Source organism: Podarcis raffonei, chromosome 1 (genome assembly GCF_027172205.1).
Source record: "Podarcis raffonei isolate rPodRaf1 chromosome 1, rPodRaf1.pri, whole genome shotgun sequence".
NCBI lineage: Eukaryota > Metazoa > Chordata > Lepidosauria > Squamata > Lacertidae > Podarcis > Podarcis raffonei.
In genome coordinates this window covers 15,173,996-15,199,872 of record NC_070602.1, presented here as the reverse complement: position 1 = coordinate 15,199,872, position 25,877 = coordinate 15,173,996, and the positions used below count along the sequence as shown (strand labels likewise).

General features: G+C 39.2%; 1 protein-coding gene across 7 annotated transcripts in view; it reads right to left on the bottom strand.

The window, feature by feature from the left end:
- CDC42BPB (CDC42 binding protein kinase beta) overlaps nucleotides 1-25,877 on the bottom strand; it is a 91,672-nt gene that overhangs the window by 45,124 nt on the left and 20,671 nt on the right. For all 7 annotated transcript variants that reach the window (XM_053368122.1, XM_053367842.1, XM_053367922.1 and 4 more), the window contains exons 2-11: nucleotides 21,354-21,445; nucleotides 11,441-11,524; nucleotides 9,791-9,886; nucleotides 7,739-7,887; nucleotides 4,667-4,760; nucleotides 3,888-4,088; nucleotides 3,121-3,369; nucleotides 2,324-2,403; nucleotides 870-1,036; nucleotides 641-760 (exon numbers count right to left, since the gene is read on the bottom strand). In XM_053368122.1, coding sequence (XP_053224097.1) covers nucleotides 641-760; nucleotides 870-1,036; nucleotides 2,324-2,403; nucleotides 3,121-3,369; nucleotides 3,888-4,088; nucleotides 4,667-4,760; nucleotides 7,739-7,887; nucleotides 9,791-9,886; nucleotides 11,441-11,524; nucleotides 21,354-21,445 — 1,332 coding nt within the window. The remainder of the gene's footprint in view (nucleotides 1-640; nucleotides 761-869; nucleotides 1,037-2,323; nucleotides 2,404-3,120; nucleotides 3,370-3,887; nucleotides 4,089-4,666; nucleotides 4,761-7,738; nucleotides 7,888-9,790; nucleotides 9,887-11,440; nucleotides 11,525-21,353; nucleotides 21,446-25,877) is intronic.

Genomic DNA, 25,877 nt, shown 5'->3' with positions numbered 1-25,877 from the left:
CATACTGTGGATACCTAATTAACAAACAAAAAGAGAGTCACCAGTTACAAAGGCATAACCCTATAAAACTGAAGGTTCTCAGAATGGTGAATGAATGTAGGACCACATCAAACAGCCACTTTCTCACATTTCCCCATAGCAGATGTAGACATCGTAAACGAAATATTGTGCACTGCAGCTTAAAATTTTCCATATGAATGGCACTTGTACAAAGTTCAAAGCTTGCCCCTTTCTGGGAAAAAATATTAGAAGAGGATATCCTGGGATTTTTATAGAAAGGATAGAAGTCAAAAGAATTATCTAAGTGAAGCCGTACAAATTGCCTTTTATTCTTGGCTCCCCAGTGGGAATAATCTGCTATCAAGTAAAGGAAGCTTTAGAAGAAAGATAAGCTTTTGTTCAAAAATCTAAATGCTGCTTAAGGTTGCACCTGCCACACTTTCCAAAGCTGTATCATAATGTAATATTTCATTTCCACACTGAGCCTTCTTGGTACTTGAGCTAAAGATCCAAAAGTAAAAAAGAATGAGGCTCACGTCTAATAGGCTGCTATGAGGATTAGCGCTTTACCACTGGACTTATTTTGTATTTTTTTTTTGAGAACTAGAGAGAAACCTATTAAAACACGCCAGACACATACCTGCTATTTTGTTTTTCAAGCGCTCGATTTCCTCATTTAGCTTTTTTATTTCTTTATCCCGGTTTGTGTTTGCTGTTATGCGAGCAGAACCATGAAGGGACTGAACAGCCTGGGTAGATTCTTTAAATTGAACCGAAAGAACAAAGCAAAACAATTTGTTTAGTCCAACCTGAAAAACATTCTGTTGCTCCATCGCAAAGCAACATAAAAGGAAAGCGAGAGGGCGTACCTTGCAACTTCCTGCTCAGCTCCAGCTTCTCCTGCTCCAACCTTCGTATTCTCCTTTCATATGCCTCTATTTGCAAGCTGTTGTCCAAGTCACGCTGCACATCCTCATCTTTGGTTATACCACTGGACTGCATGACACTCTTTAGCGAGCCTCTATCAGAAAAACAACTGGAAACCAGAAACATTGGAGAACACGTTTTAATCAATTTATGCTCAACCCTAAGTAGCCGTTTCCTGTTGGAAATTCAACAGAAGCAGAAACCTTGGAACAACTGTGAAGATTATATAACAGAGATCCTTGCTTCAGTACTATCTGAGCTGGCCTGCAAGTAAAATGGCAGCAATGTGCTGTGTGATCTGTTTTCTCTCACTCCAGCCAGCACAGGCTAGCTTATCGGGGAGGAAGCAGCAGCAGCAACAACTTTTAATTCAGGAGAGACTGGAAATGGAACAATGCTGCTGCTGTGACAATTCTCCCTTAAGTTTAAGAGTATAGACACACTACATTTTCCAGGAAGGGCAGGTAGGCTGCCTTTGAAAGGTGAAGGAACCACAGCTCAGAGCAAACACTTTCCAATAAAAAGTATCAGGCTGAACTCCTAGAATCTCCACCTGATAGGATCTCTGCCCCAAAACCTGGAGAGCTACTGCCAGTCATATCGAAGTGCAACGGGCTAGGCAGAATGATGATCTGACTGAACCTCATATAAGCTCCTGTGCATCTATGATATCAGTCTGTCCAGGCCTTTCACCACTTTGCCCTTTGATCCGCAAGAGAACAAACCACCTCCTCAACATTATTTTCAGTACAAAAACCGGCTTTAAAAAAATATTCTGCAACTCGAACCACGTGGAAAGCCAATCTATTGCCCTTGTATGATCACAGCCAGTGTAGTATAGTGGAGAGAACCCAGACAGGGAAATCCTGGTTTAATTCCCTGATCAGCCTTAAGGCTCACTTCTAGGGAAGAAGTATGGTGATGTTCAATTCACTTGAGGCTGGAGACTGCAGATGATGGATTTTCTTTGTGTTTAGAACTACTGTTTGGGGCACCAGTTAAGTGATTACCTTGACAAAGTGCTCTCGCTCTCTATTTTACTGCTCAACTCCCTTTGTCCTCGTTCCCAATTTAAATTGTGCTTAAATATGCGGAAGTGTATTTGCTTTAATTTACCCTTTTACCTCACCTTGCCCCTTCCTCACTGCTGAATTGTAGATTTCAAGCTCCCTGGGGCAAAGACCTGTCTTCTGCTGCTCGGATTACTCTTTAAAGCACCATATCCAGTGATGGTGCTCATATAAATAAATCATAAGCAACAAAAAAGGACAGGAGCCCAACACACGCAGGGCAAGCATTTTAAGCTGAAGTTGAATACGTTAAGAGAAAGGCAAATGACGAGATCTGAGTGTGGTGCTTTCCCATATGCCCATATGCATGAACTTTTTTCACCTACCTCTCAGTTGTGTAGGTAAAGCCAACGAACGGTAAATGCAATCCAGAAAAGCCAGTGTGAGAACCAGGTGGTATCATTTCCTGCACAAAAAGGAATGCAGGATGAAAACCAAGTTGAATCTGGAAGGACATGTTGGCTTTTTTTGTCCCTCGCCTCAGGGACAGGGAACAGCCACAACCCTATTTCATCCAAGTGTATACTGTCCATCTCATGTAAAAAGGGCCATAGTCATATAAATGTTATTTGGGAAGATTAAGTATTCTGATTTATTCTTTTAAAGTAGGAATACTTCACTCTGGACTTTATCTGCCAGTGTTTTCACTATGCACCAAGGAAATATCAGTGAAATGTTCATCAATGGTAGTCCAGCTTTTCTGAAAGCCTATCAGTTTTCCTTTCTTTCTTTTTTTGTTAAATCATTTTTTATTAATTTTCCAATAAAAAACATCCACTTAACATATCAAATCATAATCCAATAAAAATAAAAAACTAAAATAAAAAAGACCAAATTATCATCCAAAAGAAAGCCTATCAGTTTTCAATCTCGCTGATGATCTACTGTAGTCACATGAGACCACACAGCCACTGGCAAGAATTGAATATGTTCTCAACTGCATTCAGTTCATGCAGAGGAAAGATGAGGCCCAAGAGAATTAACATTAACCTGGTGTGCACATTAGAACTGCCCCCAGAATCCCCTGGGACATACAGGAGTCCTGTCAGTGATGAAAAGGTTTGGTTCAAAGAAGCAAGTTTGAAAACTATTGCCTTTAAGAAGAAAATAAATAATCACTCACAGGGTTTCTTAATACATCGTCATCTACATCAAAGTTTGATGTGTCCGAAGGACTGCTAACTTCTGGAATGTAAGGTGCTTCTAAATTTCGGATATTGTCCCAATTTAGCCCTTCAAAAAATGCATGAGCCTTGAAGTCTTCTATTCCGTTCTGCCCCAGACGACGTTCCCTACTGCAAATAAGCCTCTGGATTAGGTCTTTTGCCTCTTCAGACACATCACTAACATGGGATGGAAACTGGAACCTCTCCTAAAGAAAACAGAACGGGGAGGGGAGACAATGTTTCAGACTTCTACAATGAGAAAAGGCTAGCTAAGGGACTGTTTTTGAACAGGCCTATGGTAAGTCAGAACACAACTGAAAATGTTGTGGAAATTTGAAAAATAATAATAATTAGGGTTCACAAAATGTGCCAAAATTTGGTAGCCAACCATTATTTACACACCAGAATATAATTGTGGTTGAACACACATAGTTTCTCTTCCATGGGAAGGAACTGCCCATCCATAACCACATAGAATTAAGGAAAAGGTCTTATAGAAGAGACAACAGAAGTTCTTCAGAAATTAAACACCGACTCCACTTGCACTCCATACATTAGGGGCAGACAGACCTCATGCTTGCATAGTCTATTCCTGTGTATTTACTAGAACTATCTATCTACTGCAAAAATCCCAAAGCTTCCAAAAACATGTTATATATGTTCAATATATAATTAGTACATAAGAATAAGCATTTTAGTGAATGCAGAGTTAAATAGCTCTTACTTCATGATTCATAATCTTCCCGTAGGTTTCCACCAGCGACTCTGCATAGAAAGGTGTTTCACCATACAACATTTCGTACATGCAGACTCCCAGGGACCACCAGTCGCACTCAGGCCCGTATTTCCCCATGCCATCCTCCATTGCTTGCAGTATTTCAGGGGAAATATAATCAGGTGTGCCCACTGCAACTGAAGATTGCACCTTCAAAAAGTAAAATAAATACCCATGTCTTAAGATTAATTCATCTACACACACTACATTAACTATATCCTAGCATGAGAGAGGGCTATGCATCCCTGCGTAATGAAACGTAATGGATTGGATTCTGGGAACCATAAGCAGTAAGGGATTTTCCCATTCCGTCTACTACTCCACCCAGAAGCCCCACGTACCCCTGGAAAGTCTCTCTAGAGGATCAGGAACTCTCCTGGACAATGTGGCATGGGGTTCAGGCAAAGGCACTTTGTGGGTATGTAAGGGAGGCTTGCAGTTTTCGGGATCCAAGCCAATGTTGCTGAGTTAAGTTCTTAAAATCTTCATTTTGAGTGAACACCTTACAAAAAATATCCTGGTAGCATGATGTTTTAAAAATTCTATTTTGGCCAGCTTAGTGCATGAGGTTCTCCCCGAACCCCCACCCCGAAATCTCTAGTTTTGTTTTCAGTTATTACATACTGCATCTTCCGAAAAATGTACAGATTAACATGGAGCAATTACGCCACAAAAATGCACAAAGTTCCATTTGAAATAAGTAATCGTAACATTTTATTGATACGTACAGTGCCATCTTCACTCATCTTCAAACACGATCCAAAGTCTGCCAGGCGTATATGGCCGTTCACATCCAATAAAACATTGTCAGGTTTTATATCTCTGATTTGAAAAGAAATTATTATTTTCATACAGTACACATATTTGGTCAAAGCACTAACTTCACTGAGCAGTTAGTAATCTAATTTAGAAATAAACCATATATTTTCTCCAGTAAAGCAATCTGTTTTCCTGGCTATAAATGAAAATTATATATACCTCACTACAATTTTATGATGGTACTGGGCATTTAAAAATTGGTATGCAACAACCCACATTGGTTGGAAATATACCCAACTTGCCAATTTCATGGAAATATATTAATGACATTTAACTAAATATGCAAATATGTAGACTACTGATTACTTCTGAGACATCCTCAACATTAAAGAAATTGCCTTTTCTGTATTTGGATTAAGAAACCAGGTGTATGCTTCCCATACTTCATAATTCCATGCTTAAGATAATTGCTTTTCATAGTTTTCTGAGGTGGAAGGTCAGAGCAGAAATGACTATATAAGTTTCCAATATGAAACTACTTTACTTTTCTTCCAAATTAAAGAGATAATGCAATTAATGGGGGGGGAGGGGGGAGTGTCACTTTCCATTTTCACATCATACTGAGGCAACACTGATCAAGTGTTTTGCCTTCTGTTTACCAAAGATTTTTCTGGAACATGCATTGCTAACAGCAGTTCAACAATAAAAATGTACAATGTGTCCTTTGCCTTCCATTTCCTTCCCACAGGAAGGAAGGTGATTAACTATTGGAGAGTGTCAAAAACGAATTCTTCTGTTTTTTTAAGCTTTTCTTGAACATGCAGGCACCGCCTTTCCTCACAACCACCACACAAAAACAAGTTTCTTTTTAGTAAAATTAAATACAATCAAGCAGGTAACAATGTTCTTAGACGGCTATGTTATACATCACATTACAGAGTCCCCTCCCCCATGGCATTTTACATTTGCTTACTCAGAAAACTTGACTTAAATGCCAATTTTCTAGCTAGCTCAATCCCAGGCAAAGTCCTCAAGTGATTTCCTGAGGTAGCAGTAATTTAGAAAGGTCATTAAAAGCCATGTTATGTTTTGCAAGATAAAAAATACTTTAATGACAAAATCATGGCACGCTCATCACAAAGAGATGCTAACACAACGACCAGAAGTGGCTTTAAAAAAGGGTTAGACAAATTCATGGCGGATAAGTCTATCAATGGCTATCAGTCATGATGACTGTTATGTTACCAGGATCAGAGGCAACATGCTTCTCAGTACCAGTTGCTGGGAAACAGCCATGGGAGAGAGATAGTTGCCCTCATGTCCTGCTGTGGGAAGTTGCCCTCGTGGTATACTAAACTGTGTTTTAAAATCATCCCAACATGTGCCCTGGGATTCAGGATGCTCATAAGCATCTGGATGACCACTGTGGATCCATGTACTTCCTATGTCTCTCACATCCCCACCAGTGGTGGGGGTTTTTTTGCAATCACCTCAAACAGACCACCATGTTGAAATCTGTCTTATAAAAGAATTCAGAATGGGGGCAACTACCAAATGGCAGACTTGATTTTTGATGGCTGCCATGTTATACCAATGTACACTGAGGCACTTCCCAAAAAGAAATTCCATATCTCAACAAGTACAACAGAAGACTAGACAATTGTGTAATTGCCCCAGATTGTAATTAATCCCTATTAGTTGTTCTGATACTCTTAGACTGTAATTAAGCATACAAACATGGAGTTTACATATCAGTAACTATTGTTAGGCTTAAGCTGTGACATCAAAATACAGAGGAGTGAATATTCTTTATATATATGCCCCAAATTAGTTTGGTAACTTCCAACTCTTCAGCTGTAACCCCAAATTATTATTTTTTAAATGGCCACATGGCCTCAGAATCTGTGGGCGTTTCTATTAATACAAAATATTAGCTGATCTGTAGTTTGAGCTTCCTTGCTCACTAATCATGTACTGATACACATTAAGAGGTTTCTAGATGAGACAACTTGACATTTCTGATGCCATGTTGTTAATTTTTCTTTCTTTCTTTTCTGCATTGATTGTGTTCCAAATGCTATTATTTGCTATTGCAAGAATAAAGCCATCAAAGCTCAAGAGCACTCTAGCTATCTCCCTCTTTTTCACATATTCAAGCTTCCTTCGTATTATGTACAATTTATCATTCTGGGTGTTCACCCCTTACTAAATGGGGTCATTTTCTTATATGTGTAATTTTACAGTTGTGATTATTTGTGCCAAGCGCACACTATAGACACTTCCACATAATGTCATCCTTCAGTGTGAGGCTCGCCTTAGTTATATGCTTATTTTTCTGCTTATTAATAATTGGGGAAAGAAATATTATTTAGAAGTGCATGAAATGCATATAAAGAGTTGCAATCTGGAAGTGCATATAGCATGTTCTAGTCAGGCATACCTGATCTAATTCTCAGGATCAGAACATCCATTTTGCTCATTCGTAGCAGCTGTACAAAGTACAGATTGGCCAACATCTATAACGTATCACAAAATCCTCTCCCCTGGAGAAAGACTTGCAGCATTTAAAAATTTGATGGTGTGTATTTCTTAAAGTAAGTTGGTGAATTAAATTTTTACTATTTAAGTATAAAAGCTATGTTTTGGAAAGCTGAAAACATGGGACAAAAAGGACATAACTGACAACAGAACTGGTGGTGGAACAATTGCTACATACCATATGTCTGGAAGAGTTGCTAAGCATGTCTATCATTGTGAAGACACCCCACAGGAGGGATACCATAGCTATTCCTGTTTTTACCACATCAATCTTATACTTATTTCTAATCTTCAGGTGAACATGTCAATGCTTATGAAGCCAAAACTCAAAATAAGAAATGTTTATCAGCAGACTTGGTGTAGCCACAATGTATGGAGATGTATAAAATGTTTGGTTGGAGGTGGGGGTTTTCTGTTTTAAGAAAATTGCTTACCCCGAAGTTGTAAGGGTTTCCTCCACGATGTTATTTATTTATTCACAACCAACAAGACAGAATCCTTACCTGTGCACATAATGTAGCTGATGAATGGAATGTATAGCAAGCACCATTTCCCCAATGTAGAACCTGGCCATATCTTCAGGAAGCTTGTCTTCAAACTTGCTAAGTAAGGTCAATAAATCACCACCCACATAGTAGTCCATTACTAAGTACTGAAAAAAGGCAAAAACAAAATAAACAACATGGGTGAGAATCAATGCAGAACGCGATCCAACTGATCACATTCAGCAACTGCACAACCACAGCACAAAAGATGTGTCTACAAAAAGAGGAGTCAAAGAGGCTGATGTCTTTAAAATATTACCATCCAATTTATTACTGGCTCTTCACCAGCAGGTCGTAGGGAGGGTAGCAACAATTTAAAATTCAGCATTAAAAGTTAAAGCAAATCAGAGCCATGGAAATAAAACACAGAAATATCTAAATGTATTCAAAATGTGCTTTTAAATTATTAAGTAATGCAGTTACAGGAAAGATGGAAAGTTAAGCTATTTCAAGCTTTCATACAGCCAGTTGCTAAAGTGGCCACAAGCCATCAAACATTTCTCTTCTGCAAGCTTCTGTGAAATATGGGAATGTGTGTGTGAGTGGCATGGTCCCAGCTCAAGAACTGAAGGAAGATGACATTAAGCTAAGCAGCTCTAAGTCTGGTCAGTTCTAGAAACCTACGCTACCTTGAGTGCGACAGATGAAAGGTGGGATGCAAATGTAGCTGAATAAATTGATCAAATAGTTGAGTTATAATGAAGGTGCCTGTCTTAATTGCATCCAGTGAAAGTTCTATTTATTAACTCATTGTGGGTAACTGAATAGCTTCCAGGAATATTTTAGAGCATTTACACAGAAAACTGAGTGGCGATATTTTGCTATGAAAATAGATTCCAAGAGCTATGGTTATAGAGTTGTCCTTAAGACTTGTAAAATGATGCCTTAGAGACAATCTGCTGGGTCAGAAGTTTGGTATCATCAGTTCTTGACAGGCAGTTAACTCAAGAGAGAACAGCTTGAGAATATGGGTCAGCCAACAGTCAAAGATACTGACTGCTTGTCATGTAGGAATTCTGGGACTCTTGGTCAATACTGACAAAAATGCTTTCTGGGATTTAAATGATTTTATTTAAACTTTTTTTTAAAAAATGCATTATTTTCTCTGTGCTTTCCTGTCTCCAAACCACAGGATGATCAAGAAATATTTTCAAAAAACAATACTTCAAATTAAAAGATACACAGAATAAAATTAAGTGCAGAAACTGCGCCAAAGGTGAGAAGGGTTAATTTGGTTTGGAAAACTGTAAAAAAGTACAAGAAAATAAAAGTAAATTTGGCTACTCAAACATTTGGGTACAGTAACTTTGACCAAGGTTCCCGAGAACTGCATCCATTTTGTATGGATAAAGTTCCCTTGTCTGTGCATGTCTGTTCCTCAATAACTCTCTTCAAAGACACAAGCAAGGTATTTTTTTGCTGCAATTTCTCTGCAATAGCCCTTGGACAGTACAGCTGCCCCCTGCTTAGCCCCAGCCCTCCAAACATATGCAATGGCACTGCAAACCTAGGCATACTTACTAAGAATAAATCCCTTTTAAGTAAGTGAGACTGGCTCCTGGAGAAGCATGCATAGGATTGCACTCTAAAGTTGGAGTTTTTCTGTGTTTTTGCTCAGAAATATTTCAGAGCTGTAACTCAACATTCTAAAAGCCACAGTTGGCCCTCAAATCAGTCGTGCCACCCTGGTTTTGAGCAGAAGCCTTGGGATCTTGTGTATAAAATAACACATAATGCAACTGAGCCCAGTTAAATAACTAGAGAATAAAAGCATTTAATGAAAAATTATCCATCTAATTCAATTCACTCTAGCTCATTACATTTAATGGCAAATCAACATATCAAAAGAGCAAAATAAAGTGAATATGAATGATGTTGGGAATCTGTTTTTCTTCCACAATAATGGCACAAGCAGGCAGGCAGATAATGCTCTAGGTTAAAAAAAGGTACCCAACTGAGAAACTAGGAGTCAATGCCCCATTCCTTTAAAGAATTGCTGCTTTCACATACCAAATAGTTTTCATCCTGAAAGGCATAGTGCAATGTGGTAATCCACTGGCAGTCTCCATTCACCAAAACATCTCTTTCTTCTCGGAAACAAGCGGTCTAAAAAGGGAAAGGCGAGTTCTTTTAAATATCTGACATCTTTGCAGAAAACACAGGTGCAAACAGATGTTTACACCAATTCTGCAACACACCAATATTCATAGCAAGGAACCACTTACTACTTACAATATATCAAAAGAACATTTCAAGACAAGTCCAAAAGGCTCAGTATCTCATTCTATGAATATTTATAAACCACCAAATCATTAAAAAATTGCAGTGTAAAAGTTACATTTTTGTTTTACAAAGTCAAACATTTCTTTGATCACAAAACTCGTTAACCATTCCCAACTGACCAATTTATACAATGGGTCTGATATAGCTTCTTAACTAGTCCAGAATTTTTATTTCTATATTCTATAGCCCTCAGAGGGCACATGAACACAGCAAAACCATTTATAAGCCACCCAGAGTGGCTGGGTATAAATATAACAATATAACAACAACAACAACAACAACAGTAGTAATAAGAAAAAGAAGCTAGCACCGTTCAACAGATAGCAAAACCAAGCCATACAGGGTAGGGAAGGAAATTATGTCATTTTCCTTTCAAACATCTGAACAAGCCATGGAACAGGGAAGTGACAGATTTCTAGCAGCAGCTAGGACTATATCTATGTGTGCAGAATAGAAACTATTTCCCAGGACTTCTTACATGAAAAATAAAGTGGTAACTAAAGAACTGGAGAGCTATGAAACTCTTACGATTGATAAAGGTTGTATTGTACCAGAGACTGGATATGGTATCCCTACAATGCAAAGCAGCATCCAGTCATATATATGTCTGTCCAATGAAAACTAGGCACTAGACTTGTATGTGAACTTTGCAACCAAGTTTCCTTTATACTTCTGAGAGTTCTTGCTAAATGTCATATATGTCTTGTTATAAATTATCATTGTTTAGTTTTTTGCTAATGCATTTTTCACTGATTCTACTGTGATGCTTACTATGCTAAGATGCTTTATTCAGCATATTGTGTCCCAGTCTTTTTAAAGGTATGTAAAGGGTCTATTAAGGAATTTATAACATTTCTGAACCAAGTCTTACATTTATTAAGGGATCAGTGTTTTCCTTTCACAAATACATTCTGATCTTTTTTAAGGAACTGAAAAAATCCTCCCTCAATTAACTATCCTCCTTGAAGACTTGACTTTCAAATTGCACAAACTTACATTCTTTGTCCTGAATAATGCATTTAGCATGTGGCTCTGTATGTCATAGCAACTGAAATCTGAAGCCTCCATGTAGTCTTTAACTTGGTTTTATAGTAAACAAAAATCTGGCCAATATAATTCATGGTAAAAAAAACTAGGGCAGACTGTCTGGTAAACGAATACACAGTATTGCTGAGAACAACAGATGCCTCGAAGGGACTGTCAGACTTGATTGCATTAAAGCAGCTCACTTGGGGGGGGGGGGTTTGCAGGGAGGAATCAAGCTCCTATATGCTCATGCAGTAATTCTTTCTAATCTGGCTGAAGTTCACTGTGATTTTCTTTAATGCCATTTTTTTTTAAAAAAAGAAATGTATGAATTGGAAATACTGCACTTACCTCTGCCCTTTTAAGCATTTCCCATTTATTTAGAATCTTCATTGCATAAATGCGTTCCGTGCACTTCAATTTAACAACTGCAACCTGGATTTAAAATTTTAAAAAATGAAGTCAATGACATTTTAACAATTTTGAATGGATTGATAACTTCTGAAATGAAATACATTTTCTGATGAACAAAGTATATCACAATATGAATGTCATCTTACATTACACCCTACTGTAAATTTGGGGGAGACCAACATGCTACTGATAATCAGTTTCATATTTAAATAAGGACTACTAGGAAATATACACATGCAAACCTGCACATCCTAAGGGTAAACAGTGTGTCATGTGTCACCAAATACTTATGAACAAATAAATGGGAAGCCTTTTATATGAAGATGTGGGGGGCCTGTACAGGTGATGACCATTTCAGGGGCGATCACCGATTTGGGTGCTTCTGGACCCAAAAAGAGGCTTAATGGGGCAGGTATGCTTATACACACTCCACCGACAAACGTGGTGGTCAGGAACGGAACCCCAGCACAAAATGGCCACTGTCTGCACATTATTTACCAAAAACAGCAGTATTTGTTTATTATGGGATGCATATTATTATGTCCTTCCATTCATGAAAGAGTCTTTGATTTAGTAGAAGTGTCCACTAACAGAAGACACTTTTATAACTGTAATTGTTCTCTTGGTTTTAATAACTGAACATTATATTGGTGAAGCCCACTCTGGGATCTTATGGTGAAGGGTGTGAAGAATTCTTAAAAAATAAATAATTCGGCGAGATGTGTGTGTGTGTGTGTGTGTGTGTGTGTGTGGATTCCCACTTCCCCCTGCTGTCCCCTGAACCACTTTCAGCAGGTTCTGGAAGGATTCCCAACCTATGGAATAGATTTTCAGGGTACAGGGGGCTGCTATAGTGAGAAGGAATTGATGAAAATCATCTTCCCCTGCATTAGCAGAAGCATCAGTTGGATAAAAGTCCCTTCTGCAAACAGAAAAGCACAACTGGATCCAGCCCTATGTCTCTAGGCGGCGGGGGGGGGGGCTGGATCTGGCCAGCAGGTAAGGTAATTATTTCCACCACCCTTTGTGGGCCAGCTGTAAAGCACCTGATATTGACAAGTGGCCTGTTTCTGCATGCACGGTTTGAAATCAAACCACACTGGCAAAGGCATAATTCACAAAGCACTGATGATTAGCTACTCATTAGACCTTAAGAAACCACCTGGTTATTGTAGCTTGTGAAGCCTGGTACACAGTAATTTGCATAAGGTTTTGCACATCCTTCTGGCTCAGCTGCACCTTTACCTGCACCACTCCTGATGTTATATATGACTTCAGGTGTAAGGCAGGTGGGCATGGCTTAGCCAAAATTCCCTTGGGGCCAAATGGGGAAGCCTGCCGGACCTAATTAGGTCCACCAGTTGGAAATTTCACACTGCTCCTCTAGTCAATAAGAAGTTTATGCAGTAACCACACATAAAACAAGAGCTAGTACCCTAGAAGGAAACAAATTAGACACCACCAGTTTGAAGGGGGCCAAATTAAACAAGTATTTGAAAGATATGCACATAATGACCTATATGTGAGTATTTAGTAGCAACATGATTTTACTACAAAAACATCTGTCCAAGCTTAGGGTGCACACTCCTAATACGGATCTGCAACCTTTATCACTCTGTCATACACAGTTTAGGTGGCTCAAAGAGCCGTGGAGATTATGAACCTGTCCCCATTCTTCAGCATGTGTCAGATTGGCAAAGCACTGGAAACTCCTAGATCCTAGGGCAGCATACAATTTTTAAATGCCCAAGATTTTTCCAGCTCCAGCTCCATGTTTGCAAATTGTACTTGCGAATTTTCTTTAACGCTATTGACTTGAGCACAAGCACAGAGAAGTTATTCTGGATTAATTCAATTATAATAAAAGTGATCACATACACCCCTCTAAAATGAACAAAGCAGACAAAAGGTTAAGAGAAAAGCAAGTTGTGACCCACGGATTCAAATCTGGCCCTAAGCATAGACCTTGGATGCAAGGAAACATGTTTTATGTTAAGCACCTTGGTTTCTTTCTAGGATTCCTTTGCCTTTGTCTCAGAAGGAATGGTCAGCCTTTTGGTCAGCCTTTCTGGTCACAGCTAATGCTGATAAAGAAGGGATTCAATAATTCTTTGCCTTTGTTTTGGATTGCACAGCAAAGTCAGCATTGCTGGCTCTCCATCTCTTGCTTTATTCAAAATATGATTCCAATTAAAACTCAGTTACTAACCCAGGACTTTAAGGATGTTTCACTCATCTCTGACAGCTTTACTTAAAAGGCACCAGGAAGCAAGTGATGCAAGAGACTACGTTGGGTTAGAAGGCCAAATAAATTTGACCTGAAATGTGGAAGTTCCCTATATTCCATAGCTCAATAGAAACAACTGTGGGTGTCCTGTCACAAGAAGAGAAGAGACTGCTCCTCAATGAAATGCATTTTAGAGACACTTTGGTGGGTGGGGTGGGCGGAACCCTTTGGCTACAGCTAATGTATCATTCATAGGAAGCTGCCTTATACGGAGTCAGACCTACTGGTCCATCTAGCTCAGTACTGTCTATACTGACTGGCAGTGGCCCTCTGCGATTTCAGACAGGAAGTCTCTCCCCAGACCTACCAGGAGATGCTGAGGATTGAATGTGGGACCTTCTGCATGCAAGACAGATGTTCTACTACTCAGGTAGCTCTGCCTCTAGCTACAGCCCTCCCCCAATGATGTTATTTCCTAGGCTAGTATCATCACTTCTACTAACTGAAGTTAATTTTGGGAGAGAACACACACACTATCTTAAAATCTGGGCAGCTAAGTGGGAGACTCATTACAACACTGTAATGAGTCTTGGCACCTTGACAATTGCACGTTTTCTAGAAATCAGTGAAGCAAGCACTAGCAGGTTCTAAAGAGCAGTAGAAAGTAGGATTAGTTTAGCTTTTCACTACTGCTGACATACAATTATAAGCAGAGCTTATAATTTAAGAAATTATGAAATTTCTAATATCAACTGCTTATCTGGTATATGACTGTTTTCTTTTTTAAAATCTAGGTTTCCTGGTTGCAGAGCTAAGTTCTAAAACACAGAAGCCACAACTGTGTGTGCCAATAGAAAACAACAAAATGCACTGAAATCCAAATACTACGATTCATAATAAAAAAGCTACTTAGAAGTTTCCAACTATATTCCTTTATCCCTCCCTAGCCTTGCAAATTTATTCATTCAAATGTTTATACCCTGGCTTCTTGCCTCATATAACACTGTAACTCTACTGACTAGAATGCCATGATTCTAGAGTCTAGGACACCAAATCAGGATCACTGGACTTAGGAACTCAACTCTGTCTTTGAGACCAACAGTGGTGATCGGAGACCCTCTGAACCAGAGGATGTTAAGTTCAAGGCTGCTGGTGTGGATTCTATATCACCAGAGTCCATAGAACCAGAGCAGGGACCTTTGCATCTGAAGTTTTTCAACTCGTAGGGTGCAGTGCTTTTCCCCCCTAGAAAAATGGGTGCTGCTACTCACCAAGAAGTTTTTAAAGTTAAGTGTCACACTTTTTAAGCAGGGGGGGTGCCAGTACTGTGTGACCTTGAGTACCCCACCCCCAATATTTTTTTAAAAAAAACCACAGGAGAGGAAAACTGGAGGCAGAGGCCCAAACAATCATAGGTGACCTCTAGTCCTCATTGGAGCGATTTGCTCCATCGGAGCTCTCTGTGGTGCTGAAGCAACCAGGCTGCCTTGTTGGACCCCATGGACTTCTCTGGAGCACCAAAATACTGAGGAGCACCTCCGTCTGGCCTGCATGGCGGAACCCAATTCCAAATCTTCATTCAAACTCTTCCGGCAGTTCACTACAGATATTAAACAACATGGAAGACGTAACAGAATCCCATAGAGATTTCCTCAGGCCAAGGGAATGAGTAGAAGTTCGCCAGCACCACTTTCGGGAACAGCCTCTCCGGAAAAGAATGGAAGCACCATAAAACAGTGTTGTTAAGTTCCAGCCCAGCCAGGCTATGCAGAAGGATGCCATAATCAATGACAGGCACTAACAGCCAACAAAACCAAGAAAGGCACACTCCCTACTGTCTGGTTTCTGGAGTAGGTCATCAAAGCTATTTCTTTTCCAAAGCCAGACTTAAAGCCAGATTGAAATGGGTCTACATATCATCCAGAAAGGCCAAGAATTAAGCCTCAATGTCTCAATGTTTCTCTATTTTACATTTTTAAAACTTTTCTTCCTGTTATACTGTCATGTTATACAGGCAGCCCGTTTACATACATTCATTTGTGTGCAAACATGTATACATGTATTGGGCCAGAACTCAGAAACTTCATAAAGGTGTCAATGAAACATCACTAAAGGGGTGGGATGGGGTACTTCCAGGCTTTCTCTACGGTTTCAATTATACATGATTTCACCGATGTATGCGTAACCCCTGTGTAAACAGGGGCTGCCTGTAACTGAGCGTGCTGTATTGACTAGCTTGCACTAGTGCATGCGGTGGGTCAGTAGTATATTCTTAATTCAGTCCTATGACCTAGCTGTTATACAAACTCTAACCCCCAAATTTGTGATTTGCCCCCAGACAGCTCATATACTTTGTTGGTGGCATTAATCTATCTGAATGAGGAGTAACTCCTTTGTATTAAGATTAATGCCTATAAACCAATTGATGAGTGCGAGATTATATCCCTCCTTGAAGACACACAATTCCAACATAGGAAGACAAGAGAAGAAGTTACTGTAAGGGGTTGGGATAAGGGGTTATGCACAATAAGGTTTTAGGACCCAAGAGGTTAAAACAAAACAGAAATTGATGGATGCCCTATGCCTGTTTCAGCAGCAACAGCAAATGTAGCAGTACATCTTCCATAGCCACTGTCTAAATCTGGGCACTAGATCAGGCAGTCATTACTGCTTAGATTACATGAGGAATTTTCATCAGTATCTCATTCATGAAAGAACTACACCTTTGCACTGTGATTGGGCACTTAAGGCATGATCTGCATGGTTCATTATCAGTTTTCTGGCCACTGAAAAGCAATCCAGAAAACACAAAAGCATTTTTAAATCTGTCTTCATACTGAGAAAATGGAATAATGATTAGCTATACTGAACTCTTGGATTTTTGCTCATATTAGGCATGGAATGTATTGTTGCAGAAGTGATAAATAACCTATACAGGCAGCTATCCCTTTATATGATTCCCTGTTCAATCCAATCTGCTGCTTGGTATTTTGAAAAATATAGTATTTTTCACACATGCGTGTCATTAATCATTTAAACTGACAACCAAGCTGCTGCCTGTACTTTGAATAAAATTCACTGTCTAGACTAAAATGTGCAAACAACAGCTACCAAGTGTTCTTACTTGCTCACAAAATATATAAGAGTTCTTTTGGGGAGGGAAGAACCATTCTGCTCTTTATTCTATAGGGGAAAAATAGATTTGAAGTCATTTTTCCCTCTATGTCCTTGTCCATTTGTGTGACACAATGGACTTATCAATACAAAGCAGCTGTGGCTTTTAAGGAAGTGGAACCATGGCTGCACCACACAACCAAAACCCCAAATCCTCTGTGTACCAGAAAATAATGTTTAGAACTTTTGGGAGCAAGCTCAAATACTAGGTGTAAACTGAACATTGTATTTTAATGTGAAGATCAGGCTGTATTGTTTAACACAGTTGACAAGAGGGGGTAGTTCTGTTTGTTGTTTTTGCTGCAACAAACTTTTGAGCGTTGAAACACTTAACATTTTCTTATGGCATAAAACAGGGACCAGATTCAACTATCAGTAGCAGCCAGCTCAAGGAATTCTGCTATTTCAATGTTGCTTCCCGCCACAACTCCCCCAAGATCTACTCTGGAGGGTCAGGAGAACCCCTGTTAAAACTGGAGTAGAAAAGCTAGGAGCCAAATGGCTTCTGGGACCTGGGTTGTGGGTACCAAAACAGAATGTCTAGTAGCCGGGGGGTGGGTGCAACACTTTTTATTTATTATTTTAGTAAGCATGGATTAATATACAATTCACAAAAGTGATACATTTTTAGTATCATGTTTGTAGCCTAAATTGTTAATACATGTTTAATTTGGTGTTTACAATAAAAATACCGGTACCATACTTGAGTTTTCAAAACACTCTACTCTTTATTGTTAAACTCCTTAACATATTATCTATCCTTAACATATACTTCAAGGCTTCAAAACACATACATTTCATTAATCCTTGAGTGTCAGCCAAACGCAAAAAAAATGGCACCTAGACTTTTTGAGGTGATCACAAATGGAAAATCTTTAGGTGCAAAATGCACCTGGTGCCCTGCTAATTTCGAACACTGCCCCAGAATAGTGTGTAGAGAGATGAAGGAGGAAATTGTTCTGTCAGGCAAGCACAAATGTTTGCACTGATGGAATGACCTTTGTTACATTGAATTCCACCTTATGTATTTGAGCTGCTGCACGATTCTCTGTTTTAATATAATGAATTTGTTTGCCTTTACCATGAAATAATGAACACCAATAAACCTAAAATTAGCCCCAGAGGCTTATTTATATAAAGAATTGTTCGGAAGTATTTCTTGGGGGGGTGTGACATTAAGCAACTGAAAAAGCCAACATGGGTACACTAACCTTTTCATTAAATGCTTATCATATTAATACATATTAATTTTCAGACTTTTTGAACAATGTTATTTAATTAAGAAAGCTATATAATGTAAACTAGCACTTGCATAATCTAAAACTGGTCTAAGCATTTTCACAAACATGCTTTACTGTTCTAGTGCATTTCAGAATATATCTAACTTGTATGTACTATATTTGGAGGAATCCTTAAAATACTTCTCAGGCTGAATAAATTTCTAATAAACTAAAACTATTTAAGATCCCATGGATTATAGATGTTAAGACAGCTTTCCAGATTAAAGATTAAAGTACAGCAAGAAAACCCGTCTTCCTGGGTTTGTGGACAGAACTTAAGTGCAGAGTCACAATGCAAAACCTCTTCCAATCAAGGAGAGGGATCAGTTGGAGGACTGTTCCCACCCCCGGGTTAGGGAAGGTAAATCAAAACTAAATGTTCTGCTATTTAAAAAATCTTATCATCAATAGTAATAAAATAGGTAATCACTCAATTAATTAATGGAAACCACAGAAATGTAGAATAACAGGATGTTTTTCTCTGTTCCTTTCCCCAAATCGGAAGCCACTGAGAGAAAACACAAGGAGAAAAAGAACATATTCTGTTGCAAATGCTATATGAGAGACAAACACATACACCATATACAAGCCAGGAGCTGGTAAAGCTCTAAAATAGGATACAGGAACTCCACCAAATTAGAACAGACACCAACATCAGGAGCAAAAAACTGACCGATTGCTTCACTGATGGGTTCCTATTTAAAGGAATTTGAAGCATATCCTCTCTTTCTAGGACACATTCTACATACTGCATTATAAAAATAGACCACACGGTTGTAAGCAGAAATAAAATATCTTGATAGTATAGGTAACTGTGGTCTCTTCTTAATATTTTCTCCTTTATCTAGTCTCTTTTCCAAAACACAGCACCACACATGTCACCTTCTACAGATGAGCCAGAGGGGCCCATTCTAAAACACTATAGCACCTAAAGTTAGGTAAACACAGCCACTCTTCATCCACATGGCAGAAAGAGACCATTCCCTTATTGACCAATCAGAAGCCAAAGCAGCACATCATTACCTATACCTTTTCCTAAACATGCAATGAGCATGCACCTGGGCCTTTAACAGTCCTACATATTTACAAGACATGCACCTGTCCTTTGCACTTTGATGTGGAGAACACCAAAAGCAAAATCAGTAGCATCATCACAGCAAATATAACTGTTGGGATGGGAGAACATGCATGCTGCTTAGCCACACCATATTAAGCCACATCATTCCACAACCCAAAATGTCATTTTTATTAATTCAATAGTGTTGTAATCAATGGTTTCTAAACAAAGACTTGAGCTTCCCATTCTGAAGATTATGTAAACTTTTTATCTAACAAAAATACAATGTAATGGTCTGAATTAAAAGACATAGTAATAGCTTATTTAGAACAGTGCCGCTGCAGGTTAGCTAATCTGTTCTAAGTTTGCAAAATGCTATAGAGGGAATCAAAAAATAAAATTCCTAGACTACTGACGCAGAGTATACTCTGAAGAGTATAATGGTCTCTCCTACAAACCACTAGAAGCATGGAAGTGTAGCTCAGTGATAGAGCATCTGCCTTGCATGAAGGGGGCCTCGGGTTCAATCCCCAGCCTCTCCAGGTTGGGGAGGAGAGGGCCCCTGTCTGAAACCCTGAAGAACAGTAAAGACAGGACTGAGATGGATGGACTAGTGAGTCTGATTCAGTATAAGGCAGCCTCCTAAGTGTTCCCGAGGACTGGAAATGTCCCTTTATAAATTAAAGACCTGATTTGTCAGGGAACCAATACCATGCAATAAACAAAGGCTATGAACCAAAGGCTGGACTTCCAGTTCAGGGTCTAGGACTGGAAATGCCACTGATATACAATTTTCAATTCTCTTTCCGTTCCGCTTGTGTTTCCAGAAATCAAGGATGCTGACGCAGGTCAATGATTAAATCTCCCATGGAAATATAACACCAATGCAAGAGATCCAGTTGCACGAGCAATGCCCTTGTTAGTTCAGAAGCAGTTCCGCATGCTTCCCTAGCAAGTGGTAGCTCCAGCAACCTTCAAAACCAGCTTCTGGTGCATTGTAATGAGTTGCTATTGGGAAGGGGGTAGGAAATGAGAACTCCCAGTTCCCATACACAAGCCTAGGAAGAACCTAAAGGGATTATGCAGTTGCAGCCAGATTTTGCTGATGAATCCAAAGAACACCCTGAACTCTTTTCAGCATGCAACATTCTCCCGGGATCCAGTACAATTAGTTAAGTGCTGTCTGAGAAGGCAGAAGTACTTGCCCAGACACCGAGATAGCCCTTTTACCAAAATAAATCTCACAGTATTGTATATGACTGAGAAGGCTCTTAAAACATTTATTCCACTCCCATTTATCATGGAAGCATACATTCCCTTGGATTTAACAGAATGCTATCTTCAAGACTAAACATTATGCGTTATGTCTCTTTACCATCACTTTGCTAATTTAGCTACTATCTTTAGATGTGATTTCCAAAATCATGCCTCAATAAAAAATAATTAACAAATAATTCTCTACATTTTTCACACTATATCCCCATCAATAAAACCTAACATTTTTTCCTGTGCACTTGTAAAATTTACAATTCAGATCACTAGCCGCTACAAACTTTTTGCCTCATGCTAGGCTAGCTGGAATTCCAACACATTATGGGTTCTACTCAATAGTGTCATGGAAGCATCTTTGATCCACAAGTGGAGGGGAGGGAATTTTTTGCCAATTTCTCCTTCTTCTTGCACATGCTGTCTTTCAACTCTCTGGAGCAGATTTTTAGGGTTGCAAGGAAAATCAGTGAAAACTGTATTTTCTCCTCTTCCATTAGTGGAGGCCTCCATTGGATCAAAAGCCCGTCCACAAAATGAAGGACCCAACTGGATTCAGTCCTATATGTATGAACTGTTCACCCCTAGGCTATGGAAGCTATAGAGTTAAATATTCTAAAAGGGCAGGGGAATTGGTTTAATTTAGCAAATACAATAAAGATTCCTGAAGCACCTTAAAACCAAGCTATTTTATTGTGCCATAAGCTTTTGTGGTTTGGAGTTCACTTAGTCCAATGAACTAAAAATAGTTAAAAGAGAAACAGTTTGAAAGTAAAGCATGCAGTATATTTACCAAAAACTTACAATAGACAATGTATCTAAAACCGAGGTCCAATGGTATCTTACCTCACCAAATGCACCTCTCCCAATCACTTTTATGATTTCAAAGTCATCTCGATGAAGCTGCATTTCTTTCACCAGCTGAGTAAATGGCTTCGCTGTTGAAAATAAAGAGAAAATCACAAATTAATGTCTGCATAATAGCCCAACCTTGCAAGTAATCCCACAAAGGTTACTGGAATGCCGTCTCACCTATACAGGTATTAGCAACCTATGGCATGTTATCACTAATTTACAAAAGTTCCCCACCTGAACATCTTCTTTACCTGATACAAGTAACCAGTCACAAAGCTCTTTACAAGCTAACACTAGCCAGTTTCAATCAGCATTTTTCCCCCTAATGTTACCTTGCATTCGAAATAGCAACAGAGGCTACAGGGCCAAATCAAGACCTCTGAAGAGTAACACTTTGCCCCCGACCCCAGTTGTCTGCAGGATGTATTAAGGAAGTGATTGCTAACAGAGAGCTCTAGGAATGAAATTTGTTGAGTTCATGAGGAGTGGGGGAAACAAGCCGGACCTACTATCTTTTAATCTCTCACAAAAACTAGCTGCAGATCAGTGTTGTACGAAGACTAGTCAAATCAGTGTCCAGAAAAATTGCCTTAAAGCATTACATCAGTCACATAAAATATAGAATGAAGCATATACTTAGAACATTTCAAGTCGTATTTAGGAATAGGTTTATGCCCTTTCCCCTATTACAGATAGTCTATGTTCCAATAGGCATACGTTCACTCCCTCAGACAAACACACAAAAATAAGGTGCTAAGGGAAGTGTCAAAAATAAGGCAATAGCTATCCCTGGGTGTAGCAGAGAAGTCAACAGGTCTAGCATTCTCTGAGTGTCCTGTCAAAGTTCTCAATTCAAAAGCAATAATGGCACCACTATTATGACAACTGAACATATGCATTAAGTACAGCCCATTGTTTTTACCACAATGGCACTTGGCAAGAAATTTGCAATACAGACAACTAAGAAATTACAGGAAGATGCTAGGATCCAGCAAGTGTTGCCGCCTGAGCATATTTCTCTCCCAGGCCTAATAGCCTACAGCAGGGGTGACGAACCTTTTCTAGCTTGCTAGATCGGTATCACCCTACCCGTCAGGTCAAATTTGACAGGTGGGTGGGGTTGCTGACCTGCCAATCACCTGATGTCAGCAGTGATTCCATATATCATGTGGTTGTAGACAGTGCTAGTCCAACTCAGAACAGACCCACTGAAATTGATAAACCTAAATTAGTCATGGGTCTCCTCTAAGCTGGACTGGCAATGGATAAAATCCAATGTATTTATACTTCAAAATGAAGTTACTGCTGTGGACTCATCTTATTAAATACAAACAGATATCTTATTGGAGAGGCAGATGTACTCTGTGCATGCCATTAATTTCTGAGGCTCACAATTTTAATTTATCTATCTCACTGTTTAATTTAAACTCCTTAGACTCTATTAAATGCTTTGACTAGATAGAATATTACGTGCAGATTTTCCTTCTCAGGAAGCCAATTGACAAAAGCTTTGTATGCCACCTTTTTGCAAACAAAACAAAACATCCCACCAGAAGATCTGGAGTCTCATGATAAGATAACATATGTTATTAACTAACTCACTCTACACTCCCCTCATATTTTCAGACATAGTCACATTTATTTAGGTGAAAGAAAAGGGCCCCACAGACCAATTCTGCTGCTGCAACCCATACAGACAAGAAGAGCAGAGGAAAGTACAGGAACCAAAGGCTGCTGTGACTCATTCTCATTAATGCTAAGCCATGGCTTAACAGTACAGCTGAACCAGATCACTGTGGTCTGGTTCACAGTCAGAAAAAAATTACTCTTCTTACAATGACTGGTAACATAGCTTTGAGTGGGTTTTTAAACTCCTAGTGTCCTAGGGCAAATTATCCCCACCCCCTTTGAGCCGAAAACAGTAAGTATGATAACATGTTCTTCAAGCTTTAGAATGGAGGTAAAACTTAGTGGAGCCTCCAAACATGATTGCAACACCATTTTAAAAGGTCAGGCTCTCTTGTGAGCCAGAAGGGTACTACTGGAATCAATGCAATTGCACAGATGATAATATTGACTACTATATAAACTTATATACCACCCTTCATCCAAGGATCACAGAAGGGTTACAGTATAAAAACACAAAAATGCATAACAACAAACAAAACAATCACCCCTTCCACAAATGCAGTTTAAAAAGCCATAGATTGCTTAATTAGTCAAAGGCTTGGGAGAATAGAAATGTTATCTCCTGGCACCTAAATACCGTATTTTTTGCTCTATAAGACTCACTTTCTCCCTCCTAAAAAGTAAGGAGAAATGTGTGTGCGTCTTATGGAGCGAATGCAGGCTGCGCAGCTATCCCAGAAGCCAGAACAGCAAGAGGGATTGCTGCTTTCACTGCGCAGCGATCCCTCTTGCTGTTCTGGTTTCTGAGATTCATAATTTTTTTTTTCTTGTTTTCCTCCTCCAAAAACTAGGTGCGTCTTGTGGTCTGGTGCGTCTTATAGAGCGAAAAATACAGTATATGTGATGAAGGTGTCAGGCAAGCCTCCCTGGGGAGAGCATTCCACAAATAGGAAGCCACCATAGAAAAGGTCTCTTCTCTCCTTGCTACCCTCCTCAGCTCTTGTGGAGGAAGCAGACAGAGAAGGGCCTCAGAGGTTGGTCACAGATTCAGGGGCTGTTCATATGCAGTGCACAGTCATTCCTATTGAATTAAATGTACATAGGAATAACATAACCTAGTGCAACATGCAACCTATCTTGAGACAGAGAGCAGTCTTTGCAAATAACTTTTAAAAAGAGTTTTGCAGTCAAGCCAGAGCTACATATGCAAGGCTTTAGGAACCAGTGCAGGAACACATTAAGATTTTTACTGTGAAAACTGCTGTAAGAGAAGACTCTGGAGGCTGATAAGAATGCTGAACAGATACTGAGGCCGTGGAATTAATTAATACTGGGGATAATACCTAAAGTTACAAGAGATTTCAGGGGAAAATATTTTCTGCTTTAACAATCAAAGAACAGAATGCTGCTTTATGCTTTGATTTCTACTGTTACCCCTTCAGAATACTTCAGATCACTGGCCAAGCCTCTTGTTTACATCATATTTCAGTGTGCTTTCTTTTTTAAGAATGTGGAACAGCAGCATCCACAGTATGCAAGATTAGATAGCTGGGTAGGTCTTAATGGGTCTGGCTGCTTCCCCAGGAAGGCATGCTTCAACAGCCTGTTCCATGATATTGCAGTTAATACTTTCCCCATCTGCACACAGACTCACAAACCTGAAAGTCTTGCGCATGTGGCATTTTCCAGACACTAACTTGCCTCCTAATTAATGTAGTCTAGATCCTAATTAATTCAGCATAGAAGAGTGAGGTGGTAGGCTCTTGAAATGGTGGTATGAATTGCACCACTCCAAAGTACAAGCAGAAGATATTTTCGAATGCTTCATGGAATGAAAGACTCCCCGCAAACAGAAAACTAGTTCTCTCCTCAGAAACAGAGCTAAATCATTTCCCCCTCATGAGCTTATTTACTTACGGGGGGGGGGGGGGAGGGAGAGAGAGAAATGAAGAGATGCGGAAGTAGATTTACAACGTTACCTTAAGTAGCACAGTTCATTCTACAACCTGAAGATTCTGCCTTTTCAAAGTGCTGCACGTATAAGATCAAACGATAGGCAAATCATGATTTAGGACAGAAATCATTTTCCAAGGCATTTTTCCTAGACTTAATATGCAACAGTGATAGCCAACCCCTGCTCTTTACTGCCAGCATGTAGTTAATCAGTGGCATACTGACATTTTTTTCACATTTTCCCATCAGCTTCAGCAGGAGCCATGGGCTGTTTCGCAGTACAGTACAGCCAAATTAGGATTTAAGGGACTAAGAGATGGGATTATGTGCATCCTCCCTCTCTTTTGGTGTGAACAACCATCATCAACTCAAGTTACAATGAAAGCATGTTCAGTTCAATGCTTATTTTAAGAACCTTAAAATCTCAAATCTGGGTTCAATTTATCACGTTACTGCATGATAAGACTGGGTGATTTATCCCTCTTTACTTTCTACACCACACCATTTTGTAAGTATCCATTATGTTCTCCCTCAATTTTGTTCTAAGTATTTTTTTAAAAAAGCCTTTCCTAATAAGGAAAAGTAAACTAACCTTCTGATCATTTCTGCAAATGAAATGAGACCATCAGAAATGCACACTTATATTCTAATTAGGAAATACCATGCTGTTTACACAGAGTGATACAGAATGTTAAATTTGTAATGTTACTAAGTGGCCTGGATAGAGCTACATACGGTACAAATTCAATCAAGCCTATCACACTGAAGAGATGTTAACTTTCCCTCTTCATACCCACACTCAGTGTGAGTAGGGTGTCTGTGTGTGTGTTACTGATCTGTACTGACAACACAGAAAAGGCTTTAAATACTTTTAAATTAATAAAAGGAGAACCAAGTTTCTCAAATTGTTCCCAACTTTGTCTGTCTTCCTAG